This window comes from Copadichromis virginalis, linkage group LG10, assembly GCF_057382275.1.
Source record: "Copadichromis virginalis isolate Kocher_CV1m ecotype Utaka linkage group LG10, C_Virginalis_male_GT1.1, whole genome shotgun sequence".
Taxonomy (NCBI): domain Eukaryota; kingdom Metazoa; phylum Chordata; class Actinopteri; order Cichliformes; family Cichlidae; genus Copadichromis; species Copadichromis virginalis.
In genome coordinates, this window is record NC_140627.1 from 34152237 (window position 1) to 34165020 (window position 12784).

Genomic DNA, 12784 nt, shown 5'->3' on the forward strand with positions numbered 1-12784 from the left:
AGAACCTCGAGAGGCTGGGGAGGGGGACAAAGGAATGCCTTGATCACAGAGTTTGTGACCCACACCTGTTTTCACAGAGTTCTTTCAATCAGCCAGGGTTTCGGGTTTTTTCACACCTTGGCTCATGTGATTAGGTAGAGGATCATCAGGGGTCCTTTGTCCCTCTTTGGGGGGAAACTCCTTCTGGGTTTAAATCTGGGACTCTCCACCATTTGACCTTAGAACTGAAGAAGCTTCTCGGATGAGAGGTGAAACGTCTTCAAGCAACTAAAAGAAGTCCAGACGCTTTTCTTTCCAAGCTCCTTAGACTACGATGACCTGGATGACTGAGAACCTTCACAGACATTTTCTTGCGTCCACATTTTGGCAAATCCAACACTGAACCAGTTTCACGAAACTTAGCAAGCAGTTTGCTGACTGCAGCATGGGAGATGGGTGGTCTCGTAGGGTGTCTTACATTGAAATCTGCTGCAATGACCCGGTTACTGCGTTCACCAGATATCAACACGATTTCGATCCGCTCCTCACGTGTTAACCTCTTCGACATGTCAATGGCTGTGAACAAAGAGAAACTTGTAAATAACTCATGAAAGAATAAAGTTACGTTGAAACCAAGCACACCATTGTTTTTCTTGTGACATTACCAATAAGTTTGATGTGTCACATGGTCCTCTTCTTATTGAAAAAACAAAAGTTGTATCCAAGATGGCCGACTTCTAAATGGCCACCATGGTCACCACCCATCTTGAGGAGTTTGCCCCCTCACATATACTAATGTGCCACAAACAGGACTTTAATATCACCAACCATTCCCATGTTATTACGGTGTATCCATATAAATGGCCCACCCTGCACATCAGTGACAGCTGGTGCAAAAACACAAAGACTGTAGGAAGCTCCGGATTTGGAATATTTGACTGTGAAGTGCAGACTTATTTATTTATTCTATTTATCCCCTTCGTATATTTTATTTTTATTTATATTTGTCTCTGTATTTATATATGTGTGTGTGTGTGTGTGTGTGTGTGTGTATCTGTTATGATCAGTGTGTATTTGACAAGCAAACGATATAAAAGGTAAGTTGGTATGTTCGACCTGCGCGCTGACATCACACAGACGCTGCGTAGTGAAATATGACACTGAGCAGCTTTCCCGCCTTCCTCAAACAGTTTGCTGCTCTGAAACTCGTAAACTAAGCTGCGGCTGAAAACCAGCAGGAGTGAGTATTATTTAAATGCTTTTCCCTGAAAGCTGTTACAAAAGAAATGTTTTATAGTTAAGAATTTTACATTTATAAACTATTGTTGATCTTGTGGTTTGAACAAAGAAATGTGAGAGCAGATTATCGCCTGTTATGGGTTCTGTTTCCTGGCAGTGCGTGTCATTGGCACAGCAGCTCTGTCCTCGGGCAGCATCTCCTCCCATCAGGAAGTTTGTTTCAGGGAAGCTTTTTTTTTTCTGCAGACGATGAATAAAGCACCTCTGCAAAAGCCTGTATACAGTGTGTGTCGTATGTACCTGCTCCTTAGTGCAAGGAGGAACAGGATGAGCAGTGCCGGAGCTACAAAATGACCTGCAGCAGGTCAGTGGTGTGACAGACGGGGTCCTCGGGTCCTCCTGGTGAACAACATCTGCCCTCATGGAGAATAGAAAGGCTCAGTGCAAAGGAAACTCTGACTATAGAGCCTCTGTGTAAATGTTGTTGTTCGTGATTCTGATCTGCTGCCGAGTCGATTTCCCACAGCTGGAAACAGAACACACAGATCACTCTGTGTTTACATGACAGCTCTCAGAGGGCGGGGCCTTTAAACTGCGTTTCAATAAATGTTAAAACAAGGCTGAAAGTAGAAATGAAACTTCTCAGATGAATGTGAGGTGCAGTGAAAACTGCACAGTGTGCTTTCACCTCTCAGTGTGTTGGGTTCATGGAGCTGGTGTAACAGAGTGTTTCTGTCCGTGTGTCAGATGTCAACGATTTCAGAGGAAGAGTGGAAAATAGCTCTGACCGAGATCCTCGAAGAGCTCGATGGGTCACAGTACAAGAAGATGCTTTTTCTGTCGGGTATCCCCAAACATGTAAGGACGGACAAGCCCAGAGAAGAGATGCCCCAAGTAATCATCGAGCACTACGGAGTGGAAACATCTGTCCATGAAATCAATAAAATAATGGATCGGATACCTCGGAGGGACCAAAGAGTTCAGGACCGACTGCGCCCCTTTGTGGAAAGACTGAAGAAGAAACAGGAGAGTGAAAGAAGAGGTGAGTTCATCCTGTGACCTGATGTTTATGTGAAGTTTCTACAGATGGTCTGTGAGCAACAGCAGAAGCTTTAAAGGTCAGTGCAAGTGATAGTAAAGAGGTTTTTACAGATGTTTGATGTTTAGGTCTTTTTTTCTTTCTTCATGTTAAAATGAGAATCTAAGATTTAATTATTTATAATTTATTGTAATTCCACATTTCTTGAAAGGTCGAAAAATGTTTTATGAAAGTGCCAGATACACATCACATGTTCCCAGATTAAACCAGGGACCACTGGGAGGGTTTCATGCTTACTTTGTGGAGAAAACTGCTGCCTCACACGACTTTAACAACCTGTGTGCTCAACCTTTAAAAATGTGACTTTCAGGGAAGAAGAGGAAACAGAGTGAAACTGTTCTGAGGTCAGCGGGCAGAAAGGGTGAAGCTGGTAGGTGAACATCTATCTGTATGGAGTCACAGTGTTTCTGCTGAAGGTTAATGTTGTTTTCATACCTATAGTTCGGTTTTTCTGATCACAGAAAAACCGAAGTGAACCAAAATGTTTCTCTAACCATGAGAGAACGTTGAGTCCACTCATTGGTCAGACATGTCTAGGGATGGGTATCGTTTAGGTTTTATCCGATACCGCTGCCAAATCGGTACTTTTGAAACGGTGCCGGTGCTCAAACGGTGCTCAAACCGGTGCTTAAAGAATGAAGAACACAAAATTGGTCCAAAAACCTCTCATGTTCAGCTGTTTTTTTGTAAAAATATAACAATGTTAGCCTTTTCTGCAGCTATGGGGCATATATGGTATCACTCTTGGCTGGAAGCAGTGCTTAAACAATGGAAAAAACACAAACTTTGTCCTAAACCTCTCATGTTTAACTGTTTTCCACTTTTTCTTTGGTCATTTTAGCCTTTTTAGCCAGGGTGAAGGGAGTATCTGCCATCAAACAAGAAGACAGCTGCATGTAGCTATGATGATGTTTGCTAGTTCACCTTACATGCATTAATTTAATAACGTGGTTAGCCTACTCAACGTAAATTACACACGAACAACATTAAGCTACTCACGCAGAGAAGAACGGCTGCTGCTGCATCATCATCCTCATCATTTCTGCTACACTGGCAGGGCTAGGGGCCAGGACTCTCCTCTTCGGGTTTTTGGGGGATGTTGCTAACTCCGGGTCCAATATGTGCACGGTGTGAGGTCTCGCAGCAAGCTATCAAATACGGCGCATTTCTCGGCTTTTAAAAAAAACGCTATGCGTCGCCAGGTGTTTCATCGGATTTGAGGTGTTACCTCCTTTGACAGTATCACAGTATCAGCTTAAAGCACTTGTTGCTGCTGAGTTTGCATCTTTTGCTGTGAAGTACAGCCAGACTTTGACCGCTTCGCCTTGGGCATTTTTAATCTGTAGCTCTGCTCTAAAAGAACGTACGTACCTGGCCCCGCCTACTATCCTCGGAAACGTAAAATGATTGGCTAGAATCTAAAGTGTATCACAGCTCAGGAAAAAAAAGCACCGAAATAAAGCACCGAAATGTGCGCTGCTTTTCAGTCTGGTTACTACCGTTTATGTCAGAACCGGTGCCATCATGGCACCGGACACCGGTACCCATCCCTAGACATGTCTGAAGGCAGCAGCCACAAAAGTAAAAAACTGCACTTGTAGATAACATTGAGAGTTTGCATAAACAGCTGGTTGCTCGCCTGTACTGACATCTATGGCATCCTGCTGCATCCCAGAATGCAAAGCGTAGCTACGGGAAGGCGCTTTGTTTCAACCTTGTAGCATTCCTGGTAATTTGTTTGGAACAGGACCGAGACCATGTCGTCCAAAGGGTCTTGGTGCAGTTGTTTTGGTTGCATTCAAGTGTGATTACTGTCAGTTCCTGCATATCCCTGAATAACTTGTAACAACGGGCCTGACACTCGGTCCTCCCAGAGCTCCTCCTACAAGACATCCATAGCAGGAGACCACAAGAGACATAAGGGAGCCAAACCTCCTCACGTTGTGAGAGTAAAGTGTTGGTCCCGTGCTGCCAGCTGGGATGAAAAGTGCATCATCCAGAATGTGAGGATGATCTACCTGCTCCAGTAACCTGACATAGACCTTCCCAGGGAGGCAGTGGAGTGTGAGTCCTGATCACTGCAGGAACCACACTCTGGTCCCCCTCTTTAAAACGTGGGACCACCACGCTAATCCAGAGGCTCTGACCCAGATATCCATGCAGTGTAGCAAAGACCCGTCAATCAAAGCAACTCTGGTTGACCTTCTGATGTCTGTGAGCTGACTCAAAAACTCAAAGGCTATAAAAGCTAATCAAACTCGACTGGAGATGGTTAGCTTGTGGCGCCACATTGTTGATGCCACAACAGGAACCAAGGAACCTTACGGCCATAGCTGCATGTAGCTGCCTCAGTAGTTGAGGTCGGTAACTCGGCCCATACTGACTCTTCATTGAAGGTCATACCAGAGCTCCCAGCACGTCCTCACTAAACACCAGAGCACAGCAGGGCACCAGATCCAACTCACGCCCAGGTTGTGATCACACAGCTCTGCTCATAGATTCAGCTGAGTCTCCATGTGGCTGCACATCTGATGCTGGGCTGGTGTTTGGCTGTGCATCGAGGTGAGCCTGACTATATCTGGTAATCTCTCAACCTCAAACACAAGATGAGGCTCACTGGCCACCACAGAGCTGACAGTACAGGCTCCAAAAGCCAGTTTGGATCGGACTTGATCCACAAACAATCATATTAAACCGACAGACTTGAGGGTTTTACCTTCAAACCAGAGTAACACAGTTTCTTCTCTTATAGGCAAGCAGAAAAGCTGCCAGCCTGACAAAGTCAGAGTGAAATCATCATCATCATCATCACCGAACCGCTCCCTCCGTCAGGTATGGTCATTTATTCTGCTGCTTTTATATCTCCTCAAATCAGAGGAAGCGGAGGAAGGTGATGATGTGACAAACACAGAGACACCAAGGGAACAGATGAATATAATAATGAGATGAGGGGACAGATTATGGAAAAAAAGATTCATCAACTGAACACAAATATAAGTAACTGATAAGATTTATTAACACAGAGAAGCTGAAACCATGCTGACAGATTATTCATATTTTCATACAGTGTTTAACACAAAGTCCCTGCAGTACATCAACATAACTCTGATTTGAGCTGCTGGTTTCCTCAGACTGATCCTGGGACAGCAGAAAAGTCCAAGGAGAAGAAGAAGATGGAAAACAGAGATGCATCCAAGACTCACAAGGTACCCACTGCTCTCAGAATACAAGGGAACAGAGGGAACATGTTATAAAGTGAGGGAACTGATTAACAAGTCACAGGACATGATTGATAAACTGATGGAGGCTGCAAGATGATACGGTCTGTGGTTTTAGAGGATTGTTGCATGAAACAGCCTCAATCTTAGTATTTATTGTTCACTCTGATTTTAATACAGGTACACTAGTCCAACCTGTGGGTCGGGCCCCTGAAAAGGGTCAACAGATAAATGTGAGGTGTCATTTCATGATTAGAAAGAGATTTCCAACTATTTCCAGATCAACATACAAATTCCTGCCTCCAGATTTTGGACTTGTCTTCACTTTTATAGTTGCGGTGAAGTTTTGAATGACAATAACAGAGAAATGAAAAAGACTCAGAAGACACTGTCTCTTGATCTCTTCACTGCCGGAGTTACACTGGGATTTGATTGATTGATTTTCTAAACTTACTGTTTTAATGTATAATCTAAAATAACACAGCTGTGTGAGTCCAGTATCTCTCTGTGTCTCAGGTGCCAACGATTTCAGAGACAAACTGGAAAAGAGCTCTGACTGCCATCCTCGGGCAGCTGAACAACCCTCAGTACAATGAGATGCTGACATTTCTGAAAATCCTCCAAAAGAAGAAAACCACTAAGTTCAAAGAAAATTTGCCCCAAAACATTATTGAGCGCTTCGGAGTGGAAACTTCCATCCGGAAAGTCAAAGAAGCACTAGATCGGATACCTCGAAGGGACGATGCAGTCCAGAAACACTTGCGACCCTTTGTGCACAAACTGAAGAGCAAACAGGAAAAGAAGAAGAAGGGTGAGGTCACACTGTGAGGTGTGTAAATGTCAGACTTCTACAGACAGTCTGTGGCAGGACCAAGCTTTTATCATAAGAAACCCTGTTTTTAAAAGTTCATTAAAGGATTCAGAGAATCTGAAATTTCTGCACACACAGAGAAACCTGCAGACCGGTACTGAGGCAACACCTGCTGTTTCTTATTTCAGCAGACAATGAACAAAGTACCTCTGCACTTACACTGACCTGTCTGCAGTCCACACATGAAAACATTTTTGTCATTATTTTGTCATGTTTCTCAGGTCTTTGTCTGAATTTCTACGAACATTATTGCTAAGGATTGTCTTATTGCATTGGAGTCACACTGGGTTAAATATGTACACTTGGGTTTTAAGGGGTATTTATTATTTTCTTCTTTTTTTGGGTTGTATGGAAGCCCCAAACGCAATTTCATTGTTCTTGACAATGACAATAAATAAATACTACTACTACTACATCCGCGGCAGGTTTTTAAACCAGCTACTAAACCAAGGAGCTGATTGAACATACTGTGATCAGCTTAGTCTCTGATCACAGAGTGAATCAGCTCGCAGTTTGAAGTTAGAGTTTGTTTTCTGCTTCTCGAACAGAAGACAGATCTTAACAGCATTTTTCTTCTTTTAAAGGTAAACGGATAAACTCTCAGCGTAAGGTAAGAAGAAATAAACCACCATTTTTAACCACATGGCCCCTGCAGTGCATCACAAATAGTTTGTGTTTAATTAATGATTGTTGTGAATTTGGTCTCCACAGACTGATCCTGCCGGCATAATGAAGTCCAAAAAGAAGAAGATGGAGAACAAAGATTCATCCCTGAGATCAACTGAAACCACAGAAACTCCAAAGGCAGCTGCTGTTTTCAGCCCCTTGCCCATGAATACTGTATCATCCATGAGTTTGAATGGAGCCACCAAAACTCCCGAGGTAGCTTCTGTTTACTGAGTGCAGGGTGTAAATGTGTTTGAATAGTTTTTGAGCTAGTTTTTATTCAGTTTTTTAGTATAATATAAGGTAACAGCTTAATAAAAGAGAGGAAATAAACTGAGGGAGCACATTAACAAATCAAGGTAACAGCTTAATAATTTTATAGAATTGATTAGTAAACTGAGGAACCAGAACTGTGGGAACTGATTAATAAAACGAGGGAAGTAATTAGTAAACATAAGGAACTGAATAATAAACGTAAGTAGTAAAAGAATGGAATAGATTTATAAACTGAGTTAACAAAGTATTGATTTAAGAGAACCTATTGATAAACTGAGGTAAATTAATAAATTAAAGATAACTAAAAAACTAAAGGAATAATAATGGATTGGATTTATATAGCGCTTTTCAAGGCACCCAAAGCGCTTTACAATTCCACTATTCATTCACTCTCACATTCACACACTGGTGGAGGAAGCTACAGTTGTAGCCACAGCTGCCCTGGGGCAGACTGACAGAGGCGAGGCTGCCATATCGCACCATCGGCCCCTCTGGCCATCACCAGTAGGCGGTAGGGTAAAGTGTCTTGCCCAAGGACACAACGACCAGGACAGAAAGCCCGGGGATTGAACCGGCAACCTTCCGGTTACAGATACGCTTCCCAACCCCCTGAGCCAAGGTCGCCCCTAAACAGATCAATAAACAAATCAATAAACTTGGAGAACCGATTACCATAGTTATGTTAACAGATGAATTATTCGAGGGAATGTTAAGGTTCACATAATTGAGGAAGGAGACTACAAACAACCAGGTCCAGAAGATCTTGGTCAAACAATTGATTTTAATGAATACACGCGTGGGAAGACCACTGTACGCAGACAGCACTTGATCTTCGACTTAATCAAAGCATACACAGATTTTTATAGCATCAGGGTTTGAATTAATGACGCCCCTTCATACGTCACAGACAGAATATATACACACGTCAAATCAAAACCACAATGACTTTTAACACAGTTTAAAGGAACGTTGTCTTCTATCTTCATGGCCGGTACTTCCTGTCACTGCCGGATGCTCTCTTGTCATCTTGACACATCAGCAGCAGTTCTGCGACAAACTGCTCTTTTTGCAACCCCAAGCAAAACATGATTAAACTTTCACCTATAAATGATTCTCTAACTGAGTGTGTGTCTATGTCGTCCTCAAATGCTCTCTCAATTCACCCGTTGCACTTCTGACCTTTTACCAGACCAGAGGCTCATCCTTATGTGTAATAACCTAACTGAAACTATATGTACTATGTTGAATAAATGTTTTAATCAAGAACCTCTACTAAGAGCTTAGTAAAAGAATATAAAAGTATAACAGACAATTTGAATAACCTAGTAATTCAAATAGCCTCGTCTAACCTGCTCAGAATGACTTTCGGTTTCAGTCCTGCAAACTCTCTGCAACTTCCTGTCAACTCCTGCAACTTAGTCTTTCTAAAAGACACACACACTGTTTAAACCTCTGAATACAATATCAATGCTGCAGATTCTATTATTAATGCAATGGTAATGATGATGATTATTTAACACTAGCAGTAAAATAATTTCCCTGCTCCACAGGAACTTATTCATGAATTTAGGGAACTAATTAATAAATCAAGGTCAGTGAACCAACAACAGAACTAATTGATAAACAAAGAAACCGAATAGTACTGAGTTAACAAATTAATAAACCCAGGGAAGTGATTAATAGAGGGACATTAATCCATCAAGGGAACCGGACATTAAACTCAATAGTAAACTAACAGATTAATTCACCAAACAAAAGGTTTATCAAATGGCAGTTCACACTCTCACAGTTAACATCCATAACTGACAGGATGTAGTAGAGAAACTCAATTAGAGGTCAAAATGTATTCATATATCTATTAATATTTTTACATATTAATATATAATATTTCTTTTAAAAATTATCAATAATATTTATTAAATAATTATATTTGGTTTTACCATATGGCCCCATCATTGCATCACAATTATTTTGTGTTTAATTACACTGTAAATGATTTCCTGTTTTAATTTGGTCTCCACAGACTGATCCTGTCGGCACAATTAAGCCCAAAAAGAAGAAGACGCAGAACAACGATTTATCTATGAAGTCAGCTGAAACCACAAACGCTCCCGAGGTAGCTGCTGTTTCCAGACTGCAGAGTGCAAATGTTTTTGATTTTCTTCCTTTTTTAACAAGTCAGTTGTTATTCAAATGCTTGGTAAAGTACAAGGGAATGGCTTAAAAATAATGGAAATAAACTGAGGGGACATATTAGTAAATCAAGATTACAGATTAATAAACCAAAGGAACAGATTAGTGAAGGGAAGAAACCAAAGAGTGTGTTTAAAAGGAGGAGCTAACATTTTAATACATTAAATTTAAGGATTGGATTAACAGATTTACAAACAAGGAGTAAAGATTAGTACCACATGACCATTAGGGGGCTCTGTAATTTGGGGTTTTTGGGTAACCTTGTGCTCTTTTTCAGTCTGATTGTTCAGAACCATCAGAGGCTAAACTGGAGGAGCCAGCGAACAGTGATTCATCCCTGAATTTGAATGGAGCCACCAAAACTCCCAAGGCAGCTGCGCAGGTTCAGAGTGCACCTGTCCACACTGGGAGAGTTAAAATCAAAGCAGTCACATCCTTCAATAAAAGCAACACTCACCTGGTGGTGGATGTAAAAACGGAGCTGAAGGAGTGTTTTGTGAGGACTCGTCTCCTGGCAGAGGCACTTGGCTACAAAATGGATGAAGGCGTTGAAGCCAGAATCCGCGAGGCAATGCCGATCTCAGCAGAGGCTACAATGCAAGGAAAGAAAATTACGGCCATTAAAAAGGTTTAAAAATGTATTTTTATGATTATTTAATTTTACCTGTCTCACTCTGTTTTTCTAAGCTCATTGTGTAAATGACCATTAAATGGACACACATATTTCAGTAGTATTCTCACGTTTTTTGAATGTTTTGTTTTGAAGTTCAGCCTTTTATTTTGAAAGACAAAATTATAGTGCAAAACAGGAAAAAGGCTAAGTAGTAAGAAGTAATGTGAGATAAACCTCGCAGTGTTTCCTGGTCTGTTGGATTTTCAGCATTATTTCCTCTGTTCAGATTGTCGGTCTTTGGTTGTTGTTGAGTTAGTAGTTTCAGGCACTTTGTGTAGCACTTTTGGAAGTTACAGATTTTCCCAGTGTTCCAATAACTGATGGATCAGAGGCACTTTCAGACTGAAGGAACTTTTTCAGAATTTTTAAAAACTTTTTAAGTGACTGCATCTTTTTTTAGCTTCTGCCTCCAACAAGTTAGGTGCTTGGAGTTCTTCAGTGGTTGAACAAAGAGGAGCACCAAGAACAGGCACAAACATGGTAATATGGTATGTTGTTCTTGTGGAGGTAACACATTTGGACAGTTACCCTCAGGTATGGTTCTTCTATATTATATACAGTACTGTGCAAAAGTTCAAGGCATGTGAGAAAAATTGCTGTAAACAAAGAGTGCTTTCAGAAATGGAGGAGTTAGTCATTAATTTCCACAATCAACAAAATGCAGTGAATGAGCAAAAGAGAAATGTAAATCAAATCCATATTTGTGGTGACCACCCTTTGCCTTCTTCTAAGTACACTTACAGGGCGATCGTGGCTCAAGAGTTGGGAGTTCGCCTGGTAATCGGAAGGTTGCCGGTTTGAGCCCCGGCTCGGAGAGTCTCGGTCGTTGTGTCCTTGGGCAAGACACTTCACCTACTGGTGTTGGCCAGAAGGGCCAATGGCACGATATGGCTTCTGTCAGTCTGCCCCAGCTGTGTCTACAACTGTAGCTGCCTCCACCAATGTGTGTGTGAATGGATGGATGACTGAATGTAGTGTAAAGCGCTTTGGGGTCCCTAGGCGGGACCAGTAAAAGCGCTATACAAATACAGGCCATTTACCAATTATTTACTTGCACACAGTTTTTGAAGGACTCGGCTGGTAGGTAGTTCAAATATCTTGGAGAACTAAGCACAGATCTTCTGTGGATGTCGGCGTCCTCACATCCAACTGTCTCTTCATGTAATCCCAGACACACTCGATGATGTTGACATCGGGGGTCTGTGGGGGCTGGACCATCACTTCCAGGACTTCTTTACACTGCAGATAGTTCTTCATGACTTTGGCTGTGTGTTTGGGGTCAATGTCCTTCTGCAGAATATATTTGGGGCCAAAAAACAATCATTTATATTTCTGAAAAGTTTCTGTTTACAGAATTTTTTCACACCTGCCTAAAACATTTGCACAGTACTGTAAATAATAATAATAATACTATTACTACTACGAATACATTTGTTACTGTAAGTATTCTTAAACTCTGTGTAACATTTGAGGCATTTTAGATGATAAGATAAAAACATTATTTGTTTCCCTATCTTACATGCATAGTTATGTGTTGTGGATGATGAAGTAATCACTAACATTACACATGAAAGAGCTTTTCTACTTTTTGTTTGTAATTACCAAAAATCATTGAGACAAAAAGGAGAAAATGGAATCTCTCTTCACTTTTTTGCTTCTGTACATACATTTTTTAAATTTTGCATACCAAATACAGTCGTCATTGTTCTGCCTGACTGATAATGACTTCCCGTTAAATGGTGAATGATAAACGGTGTTACCTTTAATGTTAGATGATTTTCTTCCAGACTTAATCCTTTCTTTTACTAACTGTACTGTTCCTTTAAAAGCAGTTCAGTAGACAGTTTGAATGTCAGTAATAAACTAACGAGGCCTTTTTTTTTGCTGGTTGTACTTTTTGACCAGGTTTTGATTTTGCTTCCAAACATGGGTTACAGGTCTGTTTGGTGTTCTTGAGGTTTTGTGTCTGAACCATTTCTTTATCATCACACCACATTAAAGCTGTGTTTCCTGTTCCTGTTCTCTTTGGCTTGTTGAATATTCAGTAGAGTTTTTTCTGTTTCTGGTGTTTTAAAAAAAAAATTAAATGTGTGATTGCCTCCATCATACAATCACACAGGCCTGTGCCCTGCAGTGTTTCAGGCTTATTTGTTCTTGCGGGCAGCAACCTTTTATACAAGTACAGCTGAACAGCGGAAAATTCATCATCTGCAATAAAATAATTTATATTCTTCTTGAGGTTTTGTGTCGTGATCGTGGCTCAAGAGTTGTGAGTTTGCCAATCGGAAGGTTGCCGGTTCGAGCCCCGGCTCCGACAGTCTCGGTCGTTGTGTCCTTGGGCAAGACACTTCACCCGTTGCCTACTGGTGGTGGTCAGAGGGCCCGGTGGCGCCAGTGTCCGGCAGCCTCGCCTCTGTCAGTGCGCCCCAGGGTGGCTGTGGCTACATTGTAGCTGCCATCACCAGTGACTGAATGTTGTGTAAAGCGCTGTACAAATACAGGCCATTTACCATTTTACTTATGATGTAAGACGGTGAGGTTAAGTCACTCCATAACACAGCCCGTGTATT

The 12784-nt window shown here is 41.5% G+C and overlaps 1 protein-coding gene across 2 annotated transcripts; it reads left to right on the forward strand.

Annotated features, from left to right (window-relative positions):
- Positions 1–1085: 1085 nt before the first annotated feature.
- Positions 1086–10264, forward strand: LOC146700912 (uncharacterized). Of its 2 annotated transcripts, none has more exons than XM_085471156.1 (10): positions 1086–1219; positions 1966–2260; positions 2628–2687; positions 5070–5149; positions 5449–5523; positions 6052–6346; positions 6991–7016; positions 7118–7288; positions 9372–9464; positions 9819–10264. In XM_085471156.1, exons 2-10 carry the CDS (start codon positions 1966–1968, stop codon positions 10173–10175), a joined length of 1452 nt encoding a protein of 483 aa, XP_085327282.1. In that variant the 5' UTR covers positions 1086–1219; the 3' UTR covers positions 10176–10264. The 2 variants fall into 2 exon arrangements, with proteins under 2 accessions (XP_085327282.1, XP_085327283.1); XM_085471157.1 differs by having other exon boundaries at positions 1087–1219; positions 7118–7210.
- Positions 10265–12784: the final 2520 nt, after the last annotated feature.